We start from the raw sequence: 20,991 nt of genomic DNA on the forward strand, positions 1-20,991 counted from the left end.
TTTTTTTTTAATTTTATATACATTGATGTTATGCCTACACGTATATCTGCGTGAGGGTGTTGAGTCCTCTGGAACTGTGAGCTGTCATGTGGGTACTAGGAAATGAACCTGGGTCCTCTGGTACAGCAATCAGTGCTTTTAACTGCTGAGCCATCTCTCCAGCCCCTTATTCCATTTCTTAATCTGTTTATCTCCTTGAACATAGGATTTAGCTCTACTCCACTTTCTGGTGCTCTTTTTCTCCTCAAAATTTATGTTTTGTAATTTACCCTGTTCAGTTTGCTCCTCTTCATTATAAATCTTCATTACAATTACCACTAATATCCACATGACAGTCTACACTAGGCTGTTATGAGATTTCTTCTGCCAATGGAATTAACCCAAAACTCTTCCCTTTAGCCTCAGGCAAAATCTTCAGACAAGGGCAAAAGGCAGCTACTTTCTTCACCAAAATATCAAAAGAACAATTTCTAGGCAACATCCTAAAATTCTCTGAAACCTCCTGAGTCAGGCTCCCATGATTCAAATAACTCTTAGCACCTCTGTCTTCCATGCTCCTACTAGTTAGTATGGCCCATTAAGCAGTGCTTAAAGCATTCCACTGCTTTTCTAACCCAAAGTACCAAAGCCCAACTTCCTCCAAATAAACACACAATCAGGCCTATCTCAGCAATGCCCCAGTCCCTGGTACCAACTGTTGTTCTTTTGCTTCAGATGCTAGGATAGAGTTGGAGCAGGGTCCCATGGCAGATTCCATGGCTGGCAAGGGTGACTGAGGCGGGGAACAAACACACCAGGCAGACAGAGCTTGAGTGAGAAGTTTTATTAGAAAGGGGCGGGGGGAAGGAAAGAGAAAAGAGGTAAAGAGACACAGAGGGAGGACAGAAGGGAAGAGGGAGACAGGAGAGGAGAGAGAGAAAGAGCAGAAGAGAAAGAGCAGTAAGAGGCGGGAAGGGCAGGAAGAGAGCGAGAGAGTGGCTTGCTCTTTCCCTCTGTCTTTTAAAAGGTCCTTTACACCTGCGCACATACTAGTACTCATGGAACCCTGGGCTGACCAGAGTACTGCCTGACTGCATTCTGCCATGTGACAGGGGCAGGCCAGCATAATGCCTGAATCCTTACACCAACTTCTGTCAGTCCCTAATTGGTAGCACCATTTGGGGACATTTAGGAGGTATGGTCTTGCTGAGGTAGGAAAAGGCCTTGCAGTTTACTCCCTCTGCCTTCATGCTTACAGCTCAAGATTCAAATCTCGGTATCCAGTTCCTGCCACTCGCTGCTATGCTTCCCTACCCTATTGGACCCCTATCCCTTTGGAACAGTAGGCCAACAGGAACTTTGCATTGAGTTGTCTTGGTCATGATGTTTTGTGATGCCTGTGCCACAAGCAAGCCCGAAGTATCAGGAAATGAAAGACAAGACATCCAATGGTTTGTGCTAAGAGAATGAGTCTGCCACTTTTATTGCCAGGAGAATGCATGCGTGTGTTGTAAGGAGTGAGCAGCCTTATATACAGACTTACAGCACAGTGGAGAAACCCCAGGTGTAAGAGCTCGTGTTTTCCTCGTGCTAGATATTGATGACAGGTGGGCAAGGCTGGGGCTGTAAGCCAGGACTAGAGAACAGGATGTACCTGTGGCCATCAGCTGACAAGCAATGCACAGAGGTCCGTGGGGGCTGGGGCCCAACCGTGTTTTATCACAGCAATAGAAAAGGAACTGAGAACTCCCGGGTCTTGTCATTGTTGTGTTATATTGTGGCCTGAGATCACTTCTGATTCCCAGTCACTTTGAGGCCACAGATCTTTCCTAAATGAACTATTGTGAATTCCTAACTGACTCTAAATTTAATCTGCATCTATGGCTTCCTCCTGGTGTTAGATTTTCTTTCTGTTCCGAACCTTTTTCTCTAACTGGAAGGTGGTAGGCCTGGAATCTGCTCTCATAGCCACAGCCTCTCTCCCTAAGGAACGCAGGCAAAGCCCCTTTTCAACTGTTTCCCACCTTAGGGAGCAGCAAGAGGCAGCTTGGGCAAAGGTTTTATCTTTACATTTGAAAACAGCCAGATTCTTCCAGCATGTTAGAAGCAGCAGGATGGCAGACTTAGTTTGTATTTGATGCCAATAAGGACTGGCCGGCCTGAGTCAGGCTGGCTCCATCTGGAGGCTGCAGGGCACTGACACCTGGGGCCCTGGGCTGGTTCCAAGTGGGGACTGGGTCATTAGGGAACAGTGTAGCCTGTTTGCATTCCTCTTTCTCCTCTTTTTGTTTGTTTTGTTTTTCAAGACAGGGTTTCTCTGTGTAGCCCTGGCTGTCCTGGAACTCACTCTGTAGACCAGGCTGACTTTGAACTCAGACCCGCCTATGGCTGCCTCCTGAGTCCTGGGATTAAAGGCTTACACCCCACCATCCTGTGCCTGTTTGCACTTCTGATCAGATCATCATAGTTTCCAGTTGCTTCAGTGTGCTAAGCCTTGACCCCATGTTGAGCATGCTGTCAGCGTGGGCTCCATCCCCATGCCCCACAGCACCTCCTGTGGCAAAGGTGCATCCTATTCCTCTGGGAATGCTTTCGCTAGACAATCTCAGGTTTTAACCTGGGAGAGGCACTTCTGGAGGGCATGCAGTGAAGCCAGGATGCCTGGAAGCTAGTGTTTTCAACAGTTTTCCCAGTGGGGAAGACTGGCTGAGGAGACACTGCAGCTAATAGCTTATGTGCCCCGCCCCCTTTGTTTCCAAATGTGTGACCTCCAGTGTTCTAACACCCATTTTAAGCCTTTAATTTAGAGAAGCCCTTGGGGCCTTGGTGGTACAATGCCAAGCGAATGTGCAGATGCACAAAAGGTGCCAGAAACAATTTTTAAAAATTCAATGCCCGGAGCCCTGCAACTTTCTGTAGAGCTGGCTTGAAAGCTACAAACCCTCCCCCAGATCCCCTGATCCCCAGGAACCCACCAGGGAGAGGGCTCGCCCACCAGCATCTGGCTTACTGAGGAATTCAGACAGTGCTGTGTAATGACTGCCAGTCAGCCAAGCACAGCCCCTGGGTGTTTCTTCTCACACAGAAGCAGCGGAAAGACTGTTGTACACGAAGTATGTAGCCCAGCATACCACAACCTTCACATTGCTTGTCACAAAAGCCATGTTTACACACAGCTCTAGCTTAGAGAACATGCTTTGTGGATAAAGATGGTACTTAAAAAGCTGCTCGGGGTTAATTTAAGGGCAGAGTGAGCACTTTTACTTAATGTCCAAACAACAGTTAGTAGGGGGACAGTGAGATGGCTCCGTGGGTGCAGGTGCCTGCCGCCAACCCGATGTCGATTCTCAGGAGCCCACATGGTGGAAAGAAAATAAACCATTACCAATCATCCATTGTCCTCCACACATGCATCAGGGCATGTGTCCGTCCCATACACACATTTAAAACTGGACTAGTAAGACGGTGGTGCAGTGGGTAATGGCACTTGTCAAGCCTGATGGCCTGAATTGGATCCCTGGAACCCACACAGTGAAAGAACCAATTCCTGCAAAGTGTCCTCTGACCTCCACAGTCTGCTCCCGCCTTGTCAGCTCTCCAGACCCCTGAAACCACCTTTTATTGACAGCTTGCACAGGGAGTGGCCCAGTTGTCTGGATGTCTCCTTGAGTGACATACTCCAGAGCTGAAACTGTCCTATTTTTCACAGGAAGAAAGTAAGGTCCCAAGACGGGAGGCACTTGCCCAGGATTTGCAGTGAGCCCAGTGACGCACACCTCCCACACACCTCGGTATCAAACACTATAGCTCACAAGAGCAGAGTGAAACAGCTCCAACCTTGCCTCAGTGAACATTTGTCTCTACACATACAGAGTTAAAAATTAACATGTTCATTTGTAACACCATCTGTCAATTTTTTTATATCAATGTGTCTGTTTAACCTGTTTATTGATTTATTTGGTTACCACAGAGTTAATACCATACTAGCTTAATTGTCACTGCTCTGTACTGTGACACCTGGCACATAAGTCTGTGACTCTTTTGCTTGTTAATGAATTGGAGTGCTTTTGATTTCTGCCTAGATCTTAAATCTAGCACCTGGCAACTCTTTTGGACTTTTTACTACGTTCTTTGTTCTCTTGTCACTGGTGGGACCCAGTACACTGGACAGAAGCAGTCACAGAGGAAGTCCTCATTCCGCCCTGACCCCGAGTGGAGCACTTGAGCTTTTCATCACTGAGAAAACACAACACTCACTCATGGTTTTCTCCTAGTTCTCAGTGGGTTAAGAGTTTCTTTGTTGCTGTTTTTGTTAAATAGGAATCCAATGTCACCTGTTCTGCACAATCTGTTTTGTTTTCCTTTTCTTTTTAATGACTACTTGAGTTCCCTCATCTAGAACCCAGAGATCCCTTAAGTATTTAACGTAATGGACTTAACACACATTGGCTGTACAGAGACTAGACACAAAAAAGGCTATTTCCCAGTCTCGGGCTACCTGCTTGCTTCCAGGGCAGACTGTGGCTTGGGCCAAGTGGGTGAGAGACTGCCTTGAGCGAGGAGGGAAGCCAGGCTGTCGGGTGCAGAGGTGCTCAGAAGCAGGGAACACAGGGGGCTTAAAAACACAATATGGCCAGGCCTTGGTGGCGCACGCCTTTAATCCCAGCACTCGGGAGGCAGAGGCAGGCGGATCTCTGTGAGTTCGAGGCCAGCCTGGTCTACAGAGCTAGTTCCAGGACAGCCTCCAAAACAATACAGAGAGACCCTGTCTCGAAAAAACAAAAAACAAAAACAAAAACAAAAACAAAACAAAACAAAAAAGCACAATATGGTTGCCAGACTTGAAAGGAGGGAAAGCAGGCACCTCTCTACCATTCTCAGACATGACCAGTTTTGCCAGGGGATGGAATGCCCTTTGCCATTCTCAGCAGTGGAAGAGCATGGACTAAAGAGATGAGATGGTTCAGCAGCTAAGAACACACACTGTTCTTGCAGAAGACCTGAGTTTGGTTCACACTGGTTGGGTCACAGTCGCCTGTAACTATAGCTCCAGGGGATGTGACATCCTCTTCTGGTCTCAGAAGTCACCTGCACTCACACCTACACATAGATACACACAAGTGTACATAAAAAAAAAATCTTTGTTTTTGCTCCTGGAGAATATTGGATAAATACAGTCTGTGTGACAGGTCTTCCAAACGGTGAGTTCCCAGGTATGAAGGCACAAGCATCCTCATGGCCTAGGGCTGCACTGAACAACTCTGTTGTGTGTGGATCTTTGGTACATGAGACTTAGCAGGCCATGATTGCTGTCTTTGTTCCAAAGAGTTGTCTGGAAGCAGAGCATACAGGTATGGCCACCACAGGGATAAGCCAGAACCAGGAAGAGACGTGCTTCAGGGGTCACAGAGGCTGATTCCACACGAGGAAGAACTTCCATGTTGACTCTGACAGGAAGTACTCTATCACAGCAAATGAACAGAGACTGGCCACCAGTCAGGCATATGAAGCGGAAGGATGTGTCAGGAGTGGGCTGCTGGTCTTGAGTGAGGCCTGGGGTGAAGTAAGCAGCTAACAGATGCCTGGGTTTACTGGAGAGCCATGGTGACCAGGTTTGGAGCTGCTGGGCTCACAGCATCATTCCACAGGCTTCTCTGCCCTTGGTGCCACTGGCCTTCATGCCTTTGATCCTGTAGATTGACCTGTCTATTTCCCAAGAGCTGGAGAGCCTTCATAAGCCGTGAGCTCCTGTGTATTTTGCAAATTGGAACAGGTGCAGAGTAGGAATCAGAAAGAAAGACCTCCAGAGTCCGTTATTGCATTAACTTCACACTCCAACAGGGGCTTTATTGTTGGGACTTAGAACCGTGACAAACCCCAGCATGCAGACTGTGAGGGCTTGGTACAGGTGTTAGGAGATCAGAGATGAGAAGCTTCCAGGGGGTTTGCTGCTCAGGGCACTGTTTCTCCTCTTACTTCTTACGGGCACGTTTGCAGGAAGACAGTTCAGCACTTTACAAACTGGTGGGTGACCTCGAAGATCCCCACAGACTCCTGAGCCTTCTCGTCATAGTCTGTCCAGTCCTATGGAATAAGACGGCAGCATTAGCCTCTAAAGGCAGAATGGGACAGTGTGGACAGTGGAGAACCAGAGTTCCAAAGCCCAGTGCAGGCTCTGACTCAGCTGGTAATGAACACAGGGGGCCCTTGACAGAACAGACAACTCAGGCCTGAACTCAGTCTCGTAATTAGGCAACTCATATCACTTCCCCAAGCCTAAGTTCTGCCCTTTATTTATTTTGTTTTTTTGTTTGTTTGTTTTTTGAGACATGGTTTCTCTGTGTAACAGCCCTGGCTGTCCTGGAACTCACTCTGTAGGCCAGGCTGGCCTTGAACTCAGAGATCCACCTGCCTCTGCCTCCTGAGTGCTGTGATAAAAAGGTGTGGGCCACCGTCACCTGGCTTTTGAGTTTTGTCTTTTATTTAAAAAGGGAGTAACATGCCAGTTGAAAGGACGAAATGAAACACTTAGCACAGAAATTGGCACAAGGCGGGGCACAGACTGCCTCCTGCTGCAGTTACCAGGAGCCGTGGAAACAGAGGAAGCTGGTCCCTTCCTTCACAGATGGAACAAAAGACTCCCATCTATCTGCAGGGTTGAAACAAGTCAACACTACAGGTGATCACTACAGACACGTCAACTACGCTCCCAGGAGAGATAAGGTTAGCTTCTCATGAGCACCTGTCACAAGATTATCATCAACTGGTAAAGTAAATACTCTGTTTTATGTGTTTAAGCGTAGCATAGTTCCTATGTGGTTCAGAGCCACCAGCACTGCAACTCGAGCCTGAACGAAGCTATCTATTGCATGCACATTCAGCCTTCCTGCATGTATACACATGGGCCCACAGGTCAACACTACACTTATGGCCATTTAAATAGCAGAGTCACGCCGGGCGTTGGTGGTGCACACCTTTAATCCCAGCACTCAGGAGGCAGAGGCAGGTGGATCTCTGTGAGTTCGAGGCCAGCCTGGTCTACATAGCGAGTTCCAGGACAGCTTCCAAGACAATACAGAGAAACCCTGTCTCGACAAAACCAAAAAAAAAAAAAAAAAAAAAAAGCAGAGTCACTAATAAAAAAAATCCAGAGCTAGCTCTCCACTGCTAAGCCCTGTTCAAAGAAAGGATCATTCCCACCCAGTACCATATAGCACCTTGCAGGATCCCCAAGTCTCACCTTTTCTTGCAGATTAATGTCACTGAAGACTGTCCCTGACTCCACACCTTCGGCAGCAAACCCGGCCTGCAGGGGACAGGAGGACAGTGAGGACAGAAAGAGCATCTGTGAAGTTTGGTTCAGGGCTGGTCTCTCTAGCAAAGCCTTCAGGATGAAAGATAACTTCAGCGTAAGCAGCTGCTCCTGAAAAACTCGAGTTTCCAAGTGACTCAGCACTGTGGTGATGTGCCTAAATTACAGCCCTGGCCTAGAAGACTGCCTTGGTTCCTTTCGTTTGCTGTGATGAGCACCATGACCCAAAGGCAGCTTGGGAGAGGAAGGGTTTACTTTTCTTATAGCCCATCACCAGGGAAGCCGAGGCAGGACCCTAGAGACAGGAACCAGCAGAATGCTTACTGGCCTGTTTGCCTACTTTCCTTTCTCTTCTCTTTTTCCTTTTTTTCTACTTCCTTCTCTTCCATTCTTTTTTTTTTCTTTCTTTTTTTTTGGTTTTTCGAGGCAGGGTTCCTCTGTATTATTTTGGAGGCTGTCCTAGAACTCGCTCTGTAGACCAGGCTGGCCTGAAACTCACAGAGATCCTCCTGCTTCTGCCTCCCGAGTGCTGGGTTTAAATACATGCGCCACCAATGCCTGGCTCATTTTTTCTTTTTTGGACAGGTCTCACTATGTAGCTCTAGCTGACTTGGAACTTACTATGAAAACCAGCTGGGCCAGGCAGTGATGGTGCATGCCTTTAGTCCTGGCCACTCAGGAGGCAGAGACAGGTGGATCTCTGTAAGTTCGAGGCCAGCCTGGTCTATAGAGTGAGTGCCAGGACAGTTAGGGCTACACAGAGAAACCCCGTCTCAAAACAAAAGAAACAAAAAGCACAAATAAAGGGATGAGGACTGTAAGAGTCAGACAGATCGGGGTTCAATTTACAGTCACGGAGATCTGGTAAGCTGCACTGTTGAAAGTTTGAATGTATTTGGCTCTCATAATCTCATAGGGAGTGGCACTACTAGGAGGTGTGACTTTGTTGGAATGGGTATGGCCTTGTTAGAGGAAGTGTGTCACTGTGGGGGCAGGCTTTGAAGTTTCTAATACTCCAGATACCACCCGGTGTGTCAGTTCAATTTCCTGTGCCTGCAAGATGTAGGGTGCTCAGCTCCTCCAGCACATGTGCCCGCGTGTTACCATGCTCCCCACCTTGTGACAATGGACTGAACCTCGAAACTGTAACCGAACCCCAATTAAATGTTTTCCTTTATAAGAGCTGCCGCGGTCATGGTGTCTCTTCACAGCAATAGAACACTGACTAAGACATGCACAGTCTCTGAAGTTCCCTTGTAAGAAATTAGGATGAATCACTCCACAGGGTCACAGTAAGAAGGAAATGAAGCAACGCGTAAACGTGATGGGCTTGGAGCACAGCATACAGCAGGCACTTAATAATTGACAATTACTACTCATAGAGTTCCTGGTTTGTGTTGTAGCACAGTGCTAGAACATTGAAGGGAAAAGAAAGATGGAGAATTCCTATTTCATAGTCTCTGTAATTTCATAGTCTCTGTAAGAAGCAAAACTCTGTTACTACATTCCCTTCCCCAAGAGTCCTCTTAAAAACACATACCTGGGGCTGGAAGTCAATTGGTTCAAGGCCCCGACACTCAAACTCTACAATTGTCTTGAACTTCTCATTGTCTTCAGCCTAGAAAGGAAGTGGATTGAAGAGGCAGGCCCAGTGGGCCCCCAAGGCCCCACGCCCTCTGTTCTTTCTGTATGTTGGCCCTTATTGCACCCATGAGCCTAGAATGGGATCCAGAACAACTTAGTCCCTTTTATGGGCACTGTTCCCAGTAGGGCTTTCTGTAGACAGTTTTCTTGGATCAGCCTTCCTGCCTGTCAATACAGCTGAGGAAAACCTACATGTTTATCACGAGAATTCGAATGACAAAGAGACAATCACAGGCCCTAATATTATGCTCAATGAAGGGTAAACGATCAGCACCAAGAAGAAAAACAGTCTACTATGCCATGAGGACAAGGGCTGGGGAATTGGAGAAGGTATCTCTCGGGAAGTGGGCAGCCAGGAAATCCATGTGTCCCTCACCCATGAGCTCAGTGACTACCCAGGACCATGTCCAAATTTTCAACCCACTGTACTTTCAGGAAAACACTGCAGTATCACCCAGTGCATGATGGACAAATGATGGACTGAGCAAATGAACAACTGAGTACATTAAAGTGTAAATAAGCAAGAGGGCATGGTGTCAAGTGCCTGTAATCTCAGCATTCAGGAGGCTGAAACAGGAGTATGATCAGTTTGAGCCAAGCCTGAGCTACCTAGTGAGACCCAGTCTGAAACAAACAAACAAAAGAAGTACATGGCACAGCTGGCCACTTTGATGTAGCTACTCTTGAACCCACTCCTCCTAATCACCAGTTCAGATTTATTCCAACCACCCTTTACCACAGCAGGAAACTTACATTGTAAGACTTGATGGTGCTGCTCAAAATTTCTGAAATACAAAAAAAGAAAAATTGACTGAATCCATACCCATGCTCCACTCAGGGAAAAAGAGTGAGCTGCCCAGGTCTTAGCACTTTAGGCCTAAGTCCACCCTGGACAACACAAGTCTGCTTCCAGTCAGCCCGGAAGAACCTGCTGGTCATCCCCTGACCTACCAATGGAGTTCTCCCGGGCACACAGTTTGCACTTCTGGACCATGGAGGCGCTGCCACGGCCTCCTTTCAGTGCCACGCTGTCCTGACAAGAAGCAAACACAGTCTCTAGTCATGTAACAGCTGGGTGCAAGGGTCCCAGAGCTCCCGTCCCTACTATCCAGAGAAGAGACTAAGACCACAGAAGTGAGTCACTTGCTGACAAGTGACAAGAGGGTTGGGGACAGCTCAGTGGTAGAGCATGTTTAGGATGTGCAAAGCCCTGGATTCAATCCCTCAGTGCACCTGACTGAGAAAAAAAGTCCCCCTTGTTTTGAACTCTGCCTCATATTCCCAAAGATAACTGTTGTTCCCAGTGTTGACCACATTGGTGCTTGCTCTCTCAAGCCTCAAGACACACACACACACACACACACACACACACACACACACACACACACACTTCAAAGGAAAGAGAGATGAAGGCCAGTTTCCCCAAATCTATGCCCAAGAGTAGGTGTGGTAGGGACTATTACCATCAGCCGGATATATTGCCACTTCTCTGAAATCTCACCACAGTTGCCACATTTCATCTTGGAGTAGAAAAAGAGTATTAGTTGAGCAGCTGGCTTAGTTGGAAAGACACCATGGAAGGGTAAGTATAGTGTAAGACAGGCTCATAGCCTACCACATCCTTCTTTTTATTTTATATAGGCTTTCACTATGTAGCCCAAACTGTCTTTGAACCTGAGATCTTCCTGCCTCTGCTTCTGGGATTCCCAGTGAGTGCCACTATGCCTAATACAGCTTATCTTCTAGGTGATTCTTACCTCACCTTACAACCAGCCCCAATGAGGACAAAAACAGACTTATCTCCAGTCAGGAACAAGTTATTTCTGGTGCTGTCATCCCTGCCCTTCTCTAAAATGTGTATCATTTGGCTGGGGAATCCAAGTTACAGGCTCCCAAACACCCAGCTTGGCTAGGAGCTTTGTGCATAGGGTACTAAGAGCGCTGGGGTTAAGCATTCACCATTTTGTTACTCTGTCTCCTCCATTATTCTGTGGTCCTTAAAGTCAAAGAACCTCATTTTTCAAATGAGCCCTGGAACTCGTGCTTCAAAACATTTGGAAATAGGAGCTGTGGGTGCAATGGGAGGCCACTTGTCTAGTACCAAGGGGATAAAATGGAAATAAAAGTGATTGGTTATGACTTCCTAAAAGACAAGGCTTTGGATAGCTTTGTGAGTTGCTGAGATAGACGAGGAGAATAAAGCAGAATCTGGGATTTGAAGAGCCTCACACTGCTTGGACCGCTACAGATGACACAGACAGGGCACCAGGTTTTACTGGATTTACTATTACTGTGTGAGGTCACAAGGGTGGTTAACTTTCACAATAAATTAAGCCAGCAAATAACAAGGTTTTATTCATCTTATTAAATGATCACAAGGTCCCCTCAAATAACATTTTGTTCAGTGTCTGTTGACAAACCAAGAGCTGGGGAGATTAGACTGGGGAATGCGCTAGCTTGTGGCCCTAGGTTAGGATATATCCCCAGAGGAGGACACCCGTCTATAATCCCAGCATACGGAAGGGAGAGGCAAGAAAATCAAGAGTTCAAAGTTATCCTTGCTACTTAAAGATCTCAAGGCCAGCCGAGATTACATGAGACTAGTAATCAATAAAAATAAAATCTAAAATTCCAGTCTGAAAAACCACTTATATGCCTGGTTAACTACCTCGGACCTAGTAGAATAGAAATGCTCCCAATTCAATACTGAGATCAGGCTCGGCCCTGAGCCCTAAGACACCCCCTGCCTCCTGATGCTCCTTCCTTTCCCAGGAGGTATCCGCCTTCCGCCGCACCTTCAGGTACCACCGGAAGTCCTCGCCCACTGGCCGAAGGTTGGTGACGTTCTCCAGCGTGGCTTTGAGCTGTAGCGCGATTTTCTGAGAAGAGGGCGGGGCCAGGCTGAATGCATGGCTGCGCTTGCGCATCAGTCTGCCCCGCCCCACCCTAGCTCAAGCCCGTCCTCCCCGGCCTCAACGCGAGCCTACTCCTTCCACTCCCTCCTGGTTTGAGTGCCCGAGTCTCAGGTCCTCGCCGCCTCCACCCGACCTCCGGATTCGGCTACCGGACGCTCCGGTGGCGAATCGCCTCCTCTTACCCCCATAGCTGCCTGATCCACCTTATGCCGCTGCGACCGCTGCTTTCCGGCCCGTCGTAAAAGGCTGGCACCGCCCGCGCAGCCTCAGTGCTGGTGGGCGGGAATGGGGCGTTGGTGAGCGGTGTAGGCTACTTACAGCTTAACCTGCCGGGTAGGGCTTTTCTCGGTGGGTTCGACGGAACCCATGGAATCGCTAGTGCCAGAGTTCCTGATTCTAAATTTGTGCCATCACTAAGCAGGCAAGGCATACTGGCTTGAAACCTCTGCCAGACTGCTCTGGGCCCTCGGTTTTCTTTCTGCCCCCTTACTACCCTGTGGTCCCTAGTCAGGTTACGTTGCAGCCTCGCAGATTTGGCGTAGTGGCCCTCCGCTAAACTGTTCACTCGGTCTACATGACGGACCTGGAGCTGCGTAGCCCACAGGGATACGCTGTGTCCACGTCCGCGTGGTCCTGATGTCTGAAAACAGCTGGCTCTTCCCTTCGGTCTTTATCTTTACCGACATTGCAGGAGCCGTGGGCATCAATATTGGAAAGCAGGTCATCCACGTGACACTTGGATAACCCCGTCTTTGTTTCAATTTTGCACGAGTGTTTTGCCTGCTTGTGTATGCACTACACGCATGCAGCTCCTGCCAAGGCCAGAAGAGGGCACCGGATCCCCTAGTAAAAGATGGCTGTGAGCCGCTGTGTGGATGCTAGGAACTGGATTGGGGTACTTTGCAAGAGCAACAAGAGCTCTTAACGGCTAAGCCATCTCCCCACTCGTGTCATTAAAGTAAATAAATAAAAACTCCTTTTTCTGCCATGACTAGACTGGCCTCTAAGTATCTCAATGGTCTGGCATCCTGACTTGTCAGATACAAACTATATCCCTAACTTGAAGCAGGCAGACTGAAGTATGAAGTCTGAGAAAGCTCAGGTTGGACTGTCTCTAAGAATGTGTAGGCTCATCATGTCCCTTCAGAAACATGAAATCTATCAAGTCCCATTTCTTCTAGTGCAATCTAACCAGCTGTTTGCATAAAGCCATGAAATGTATGTAACAGCAAGAGAAAGCTCCTACCAATCTACCTGCTGAACAGTTTAACTTCACACTGAAATACAGGATCTGTAAAAAATTAAAGCCCAACCACGATGCATTTTCATGCCCAAGAAGCTAACACTACCCAGCTGTGAAATGTAGCTTGGTGGTGGAGTGCTTGCTTAGCATGTACAAAACCCAGTTTTACATATACACTACAGTCAATGTTTGAATGTCTTTAATGTCAACTTTAGTTTTTTTTATCATGACCCAATTAGGGTCAAATATTGCATTACTTTGTCTATCTTGGTGGAGATCAAATCCAAGACCTCATGAATGCTAGGCAGGTGCTTTCTTACGGAACTGTAACTCCAGCAACTGATTTGTCTTGTAAATATTCAGGTTCCGTTTCCCTCGGAATTTAAGAAGCCAAATTGAACTAGGTGTGATGGCACCTGCCTGTAATCCCAGCACTTGGGAGACTGATCTCAAGTTCTAAGCCATCCTGGGCAGTAAAGGGGAGGCTCTTGTTAAAACAAAACCCAGGTAACTTGTCCTGGAATTTCCTTTGAATGTTGCTAATGAGATTCCCAATTCTCAATGTATTAAAAACTACTTAGTATATGGCTGGGCGTTGGTGGCGCATGCCTTTAATCCCAACACTTGGGAGGCAGAGGCAGGTGGATCTCTGTGAGTTCAAGGCCAGCCTGGTCTACAGAGTGCCAGGACAGCCTCCAAAGCTACACAGAGAAACCCTGTCTCGAAAAACCAAGAAAAAAGAAAAATGACTTAGTAGTTGTGTGTGCACTAGCACACGCCCATGCCATAGCACAAGTGGAGACATTCAGTTGTTTCTTGCCTTCCACCTTGTGGACACAGGGTTGCTGTTTCTGCTGCTGGCAGGCTTAGTCCAGGCTGGCCCATGTGGGTCCTAGGGATGTGCATGGTGGTTATTATGTCAGGCCATTTCCCTGGCCCTCATGAATGTTTGTATTTTACATGAGACATAATTCACACATTCAGGTGTTTAAAGAACCAAAAAAGTAGATGTTATCAATTTATTAAAGACCATCATTTACTGTTTATAAAAATTGCCCCAATATACAGAAAAAATTCCTAATTATGGTAACCAAAAACTCCCACCCCCCTCATGTCCACAATATCCAATCTAGATTGGTTTAATCTTGAAGTGTAATCCAATAAGACTAAAGACTAAACACTTCAGGTCCTGGACAAGATAATAAAACACTCGTAAGCCTTCTGGATCCCTAAAATACAAAAGAAAACAGAAATGTTTAAGAAGCAGAGAAAAAAAAGGCAAATTAATAACCCTGATTACAAAAATATTCTTTATGAAGTTATATTACTAAAACCTTGAGAAAGAAAATGTCCATCAAGAAGGGATTACTTATTAAAATAGTTTTATGAAGCCATTTAAACACACTGTTGTTATTGTGAAAAGCATGAAACCAAGGGGGAAATCATAATTTCTAGAACAGATTCTTTTTTGTGCATTTTAATAAGGTCGATGGTGAAGCACTTGCTTAACACGCAAGACTCCAACCACAGTCAATTCCCAGGGCCAAAACAAACAAAAAGCCCCACCCCCAATTCTTTATAGCAAATAGATTCACAGCCCATTCACACCACCGACAACATGAATTTTAAAATTTAGATTCAAGGGGCTGGAGACATAGCTCAGAGGTTAAGAGCACTGGCTGCTCTTCCAGAGGTCCTGAGTTCAATTCCCAACCACACGGTGGCTCACAGCCATCTACAATTCAATCTGGTGCCCTCTTCTGGCATGTAGGCAGAACACTGTATATGCAATAAATAAATAACCCTTTAAAAAATAATAAAATTTAGATTCAAGATTTCAAATTTAAACATGTTTTTTCCTGCTGTTATTTTCTAAATGATGTAACAGCTATTTACAAAGAATTCGGTTTTACAAAGATGATTTAAAGTATATGGGAGGTACACAGATTCTGTGAAAATATGACACTATTTTCTATAAGGGAACCGAGCATTCAAGGACTGTAGTAACAAAATTCCTGGAGCCAGCCCTCCATGATATTGAAAGACAGATGTAACTTGAAGCCCCCTATGAATGAGGACCATGCTGACTTGTCTTATGTCTGCACCACATCTTTCTATGCTGACCCCATCTGGTTGACATTTTCTTTTTAATCTCCAACAACAGATACAACTGGATATAAATGTCATATATACTTACTTAGACTGGTTGACATCAATAAGGGAACCAATTTTTGATGTTGTAAAAGAAATGTGTTCATCACCAATGACGATTTCAAGCTCCTAGAAATAAATAAATATATATATGCACATGCAGTATTGGATCATTAATCAAACATATAGGACAAGGGGTCATCCAAACTCTGGTTTGCATACTTGCATGACAAGTATCTTATTCACCAAGCTATCTCTCCAGCTCCTTTTCTTTTAAAGTAATACTCACTTATTGGTGTGTGTGTATGATGTATGCGTGCAGGCACATTCGTAGAGGTCAGAGGACAGCTTATGGGAATTTTCTCCTTACACCTTTATGTAGATTATGGAGAGTGAACTCAAGCCGACAGGTGTAGCAGCAAGAGCCTTTACCCACTGGTCCATCTTGCTGCTCCCCATCCCCATCTTTTTAAAAGAAACACAAGTTATACCTGTCTCCCACTCTATTCTCTGGCATCCCCTAAAACTGGCATGTATTCATGTATTACTTTCACTTGCTTTTTTAGATTTAGTAGCATACTTTAAATGACCCTACCTGATGTGTGTGTATATATATATATTTTTTTCATTCAATATTGTTTCTAATATTTATCCATGTTGAACTACTCAACAATTTAAATATGTTGAACATACCATTTCCTTACTGAAGCAGACTTAAGTTCCCAACTTTTGTTACATCATTTATAATGTGGCAAGAATATTCTAGATCTTGGAGTTGAGCTCACAGTAAACATTTTGTTCTAGTCCTGGAGTTAGGTCCCCAGTCCCACCAAAAGTAATAATCTCCTCTCTGTCAGCTTCTCATCAAATGGCCTCCTAGTGTGGCCACACTGGTGCTCTGTTCCTGCCATCAGTGCATGAACTCTTTTATTCTTCTGAAGACCTGAGTGAGGCTTCAACAATGTGATGCCCTAATTTTTACAGGTTACAAATACACCTGTAAATCTTTTCCATGCTTCCTGGCTACTCTTTGAGTCTGTAAACTGTCTATTTATATCCTTTGCAACATTTTACCCCCCTGGGTTATCTTTTTATTGGTTTATAGTTCTTCACATATTCTTAGAGAGAAACTCCTTGTCAGATATATTTTCCAGTTTGTTTCAACTTTAGTTAGATGTCTTTAATAAAACAAGTTTTAAATGTAATTAAAGAAGTCAAATTTGGGGCTGGAGAGATGGATCAGAGGTTAAGAGCACTGGCTGCTCTTCCAGAGGTCCTGAGTTCAATTCCCAGCAACCACAGCTCACAACCATCTATAATGGGGTTTGGCATTCTCGTCTAATGTGCAGGAGTACCTGCAGACAGAGGACTATATACATAATAAATAAATCTTTTAAAAAATCAAGTTTAAATCTTTTCCTTTAGGGAAAAGAAAGGTGTTTCTGTGTTTTAAGATGGGTCTCATTATGTACCTTTGGCTGGCCTAGATCTCACAGAGACGCACCACCTCTGTTTCCCATTTGTTGAGATTAGAGACATGCTCAGCACAACTTACATTTTAAAAGAACCTCCCTGAGTTACATTCTAACTACACGGAATTAATGATTCCCCATCCCGCTGAAATGTCCCGTAGAGCAGTAGTCCACTCTCCTTTGTAAGAAGGACAAGTACGACCAATGAAGCACTCACTTGCCGGCCTACTCGGTCAGGAGGGGGCCACAGAGCATCATCTTCTTTGGTGATTTCGCTGTCATCAATAATTCTCTTTAATTCTTCCATTACACTTTTATGTACATATGCCTAAAATCAAGTTTAAAATACATGAGCCTATAGGGGTCATTCTCATCCAAACTGCCTTACCTCAACAACATTCTGACCCAGAAAGTAATGGGAGATAAAAACGACTGCTCCTGAAGATCTGTTTCTCAAGACTCCATGAGGGTCAGGATCAAAAGTACCCAAAGACAATACACCTGTCTGTTCACATAATCTTTTCTCTGCTGTGATTTGAATGTATCCCTCCAAATTAGGTTGAAACTTAACCCCCAGTGTGAAACTAGTGGCCTTTAGTATATGAGTAGGCCACAAGGACAGAAGGATTCAAGGGACTTCCCTGACTCCTTTTCACCCTTTTGGACATGATTTCAGTGTGTCTTTCCCAACCAACTCCTTTTATGTGACTAAAGGTTTGGTCCTCAGGGTGGTACTATGGAAGTGGTACGGATCTTGAAGAGGTAGGAATTACGTACCGCAAGGTCCTCAGATTATTGCAGCATACTGTCAGAGGAACTGCAGGGCCCAGTGTCTGTTTCTGAATCACCCCCCTGGTTTGAGCAGTCACTACACGGTCACACATACTGCAGTAATGTTTGGATTTTGAACTTTCAGAACGATGAGCTAAATAATCTCTTCTTTGTTTTAGAAAGAGGGTCGGTCTCACAACCCAGATTGGCCTCAAGCTTGATATGAACTTGAATTTACTTATTGATTTGTTGGTTTTTGGAGGCAGGGTTTCTCTGTATTGTTTTGGAGGTTGTCCTGGAACTCGCTCTGTAGACCAGGCTAGTCTAAACTCACAGAGATCCGCCTGCATCTGCCTCCCCAGCACTGAGATTAAAGGTATGCGCCACTAACACCCGGCCTATGAACTTGAATTTCTAATCCTCCTGCCTTCACCTCTGAAGTCCTAAGATTGTAGACATGTATCATCATTCCTGGCAATAATCCTCCAATAGCCTGTCAGATATATTGTAATGAAGATGAAAGACAACTAATATTTCCTACTTCTTTTGAAAGACGTGGTTTCATGTAGCCTTGAACTCTCTATGTAGCCAAGGATGATCTTTGGTACTAAGGACCAAATTCAGGGCCTCATGAAGGCAAGCACTCTATCAACTGAGCTCCATCCTAGTTATTTATTCTTAATTGGAAAGCATGTTTTTGAGGAGATACATATCTTAAAATACTCCAGACACTAGCTCATGATAAAAAAAAATAAAACAAAACAAAAATCAGAAAAAGACAGGATGCTGAGTTGACATAAAATTAACTGCCAAATGGTATGATGATATACTTGACTGTTACATTTTTTTTCCTTTTTTAGACAGGGTGTCTCTAGTTTTAGAGTTTGTCCTGGAATTGACTCTGTAGACCAGTCTGGTCTTGAACTCAGAGATCTGCCTGCCTGTGCCCTGAGTGCTGGGATTAAAGACGTGTGCCTCCACTGTCCAGCCTGCCTGTTATATTTTCAAGTGTGACTGAGTGGTTAAAAGGAAACAGCAGCCGGGCAGTGGTGGCACACACCTTTAATCCCAGCACTTGGGAGGCAGAGGCAGGAGGATCTCTGTGAGTTCGAGACCAGCCTGGTCTACAAGAGGTAGTTCCTGGACAGCCTCCAAAGCCACAGAGAAACTCTGCCTTGGACCTCCCTCCCCCCAAAAAACCAAAACCAAACAAACAAACATGCAAATCAAAGACCTGAGAAATAATCTAGGTGCTTAGATATAGTGGTTAGCTGGGTGTGATGGACCACACCTTCAAACCCAGTTTGGGAGCTCCAGGACGGCCAGGGCTATACAGAGAAACAAACAAAAACAAAGAGAAGTATTTGTTTCCCCACTCTTCACTTCTCATTACTATTACCAGAGAGAGCAGAAACAAGGTAAACAAAGGGCTCACTGGTAGTGAAGGAAAGGATCCTACCTCTTTTCTGATCATGACGTCATTTTTGTAATTGCTGTTGTTGGCATATCGAAGTTTTCCTGTGGGGGGAAAAACAATAAATGCAATGTACAACAAACCATGAACAAATATCAGTAGCCTACTAATATCAACTTTGCCTAAATTATATCCAATTCTCTCTCTTGGCTGTACGGAACTCACTTTGTAGACCAGGATGGCCTCAAACTCACAGAGATCCGCCTGCCTCTGCCTCCCGAGTGCTGGGATTAAAGGTGTATGCCATGACTGCCCAGCCTGGACAGACTCTATTACAACTCTAGCAAATAGCTTTTTGGCAGGCCAATGATCTCAGCTGTAAGCAGGAATTATAATTGCTAAGTTACCCACACAGAGAGCATGCTCATGCTCAACTGGGTTCTGAAAGTATTTTGAAAACTGTAGGAGTTGCATACTCGAATACACACATACACACACCCATGTGGTCTTGTGGCAATGATCTATTTCTGCATACTTTTAAATTGAGCACATTTGGTTCATAAGTCCTTCTGTGCGTAGTACAACCACAGGGCTAGTTTGGGCATACAGTGTCATGTGGTAGAAAAAAAACAGGGAACTTTGGGGAGAAGAAGTATCTAATTTAGGCTGAAGGTCTGAGCAGGTTTCACGCATAAAGTGGCTTAGGTGGGTGGAGCATAGAAAGAATGTAAAGTGTAGGTGTGGGCTAAGGGACCCAGACAAGATGGTGTTATGGACCAAATTCACACCAAAGACACTGAAAACTAAAAGCGCTGGATGTTGCAGGCAGAAACAAAGCAGTGTGGAGAGCAGTGTAGGGCTGTGGCTGAAAAGGCAGACAGGAACTCAGCTCAGCTGAATGACATGGTTTGAATTTTGTCAGGAAGGTAGAGGGAAGCTACTGACAATCAGAGAACAACAGTAATCTAACTACACAGCTACATGCTCTTGTCCATCTTATAGAGAACGAACTGAAAAGGAAAAGATTGGAGTAGAATTGTCCTTGCCTCCTCACTACGTCAAAACCATCCCAAAATATCATCAGACACATCCAAATGGTCTCCAACAGTATCCTAAGTCTTCTCCACGTCCACAGTCCTAGTCGTCCTAGTCCTGACCACCACACCATGTCCTGTCCTGACAACCACCACCCTGTCTATTCTGTCCAAGAGCTAGGATACTTTCGAAGAACATCACACCTTGTGTCTTAAAAGCTTCAAGCTGTTTCCTGCTGCACCTATTTACGGTCTACAAACACCTAACATCATCCCCTACTGGTTTCCCTAGAATTCTCTACTGTCCTCAGCATCACAACGGCCATCGGAAACTCGCCCGGTTCTTTGCTGTCCTATGACCTTCTCACTTGCTACTCCGACAGAAGGCTTTTCTTCCCGAGCTTCACAAACCGCCGCCTTCTCAATCACGGCTCAATTCAAATGCCCACAGTCCAGCGTGCTCTCGAAAAAGCGACCCTGTTTTCTGATCACTCCTCACTACAGGAGACCACTGCTTATGGTTTCTCCCAGGGCTGAAACGCATGTTCACGAGAGGGGACATTTACCTACGCTGCTCTGTCCCCAGAGTGGAGCACAGCCCGGTGTAAGATGGACATTCAATCTTTGTTGAAATGTAAGCAATCTGGCTTTTTAAAAAGTTACTAAGGAGAAGAAGCTCCGGCGTATGGACAGAAAGAACCACTGAAGCCGAAAAAAAAGACGGCGCCTTTCACCACCCAGCAGCTCCGGTCTCAGTCCCTTCCTTCACTTTGTCACATTCCGCAGCCCGGACTCTCCGCCCTCCCCCGGGCCCGGTTCCCCCTCCTTGAAGGCGGGAGGCCGCTCTTACCGTCAGGTCGGAACTCGAACTCCAGGAACTCATGACCGAACTTGCCTTTGTGACCCACGTAGTAACGTAGGTAGAAGTCACTCTCCATGGCTCACAAGGGACAATCAAGACCGAACTTCACGAACAGATCACACTACCACGATCTGCGCCCTCTACTGACGTGTTCGTGGCGCGCGGAAATGACGCCACAACCGCGACGTTAACAG

General features: G+C 45.7%; 2 protein-coding genes across 5 annotated transcripts; both read right to left on the minus strand.

Annotated features, from left to right (window-relative positions):
• Positions 1–5,795: 5,795 nt before the first annotated feature.
• On the minus strand, positions 5,796–12,138 carry Czib (CXXC motif containing zinc binding protein). Of its 3 annotated transcripts, XM_040757014.1 has the most exons (8): positions 12,033–12,138; positions 11,731–11,814; positions 10,399–10,455; positions 9,887–9,968; positions 9,689–9,720; positions 8,832–8,909; positions 7,220–7,285; positions 5,796–6,063 (listed from the first exon to the last, which is right to left on the minus strand). In XM_040757014.1, exons 1-8 carry the CDS (start codon positions 12,036–12,038, stop codon positions 5,986–5,988), a joined length of 483 nt encoding a protein of 160 aa, XP_040612948.1. In that variant the 5' UTR covers positions 12,039–12,138; the 3' UTR covers positions 5,796–5,985. The 3 variants fall into 3 exon arrangements, with proteins under 3 accessions (XP_040612948.1, XP_040612949.1, XP_040612950.1); XM_040757015.1 differs by lacking the exon at positions 11,731–11,814 and having other exon boundaries at positions 12,033–12,119; XM_040757016.1 differs by lacking the exons at positions 11,731–11,814; positions 12,033–12,138 and adding an exon at positions 11,604–11,727.
• A 1,960-nt stretch (positions 12,139–14,098) lies between these two features.
• On the minus strand, positions 14,099–20,974 carry Magoh (mago homolog, exon junction complex subunit). Of its 2 annotated transcripts, none has more exons than XM_005088073.4 (5): positions 20,786–20,974; positions 18,947–19,005; positions 16,934–17,044; positions 15,291–15,373; positions 14,099–14,322 (listed from the first exon to the last, which is right to left on the minus strand). In XM_005088073.4, exons 1-5 carry the CDS (start codon positions 20,871–20,873, stop codon positions 14,223–14,225), a joined length of 441 nt encoding a protein of 146 aa, XP_005088130.1. In that variant the 5' UTR covers positions 20,874–20,974; the 3' UTR covers positions 14,099–14,222. The 2 variants fall into 2 exon arrangements, with proteins under 2 accessions (XP_005088130.1, XP_040612951.1); XM_040757017.1 differs by lacking the exon at positions 20,786–20,974 and adding an exon at positions 20,502–20,777.
• Positions 20,975–20,991: the final 17 nt, after the last annotated feature.

Source organism: Mesocricetus auratus, unplaced genomic scaffold (genome assembly GCF_017639785.1).
Source record: "Mesocricetus auratus isolate SY011 unplaced genomic scaffold, BCM_Maur_2.0 Super-Scaffold_100014, whole genome shotgun sequence".
Lineage (NCBI taxonomy): Eukaryota > Metazoa > Chordata > Mammalia > Rodentia > Cricetidae > Mesocricetus > Mesocricetus auratus.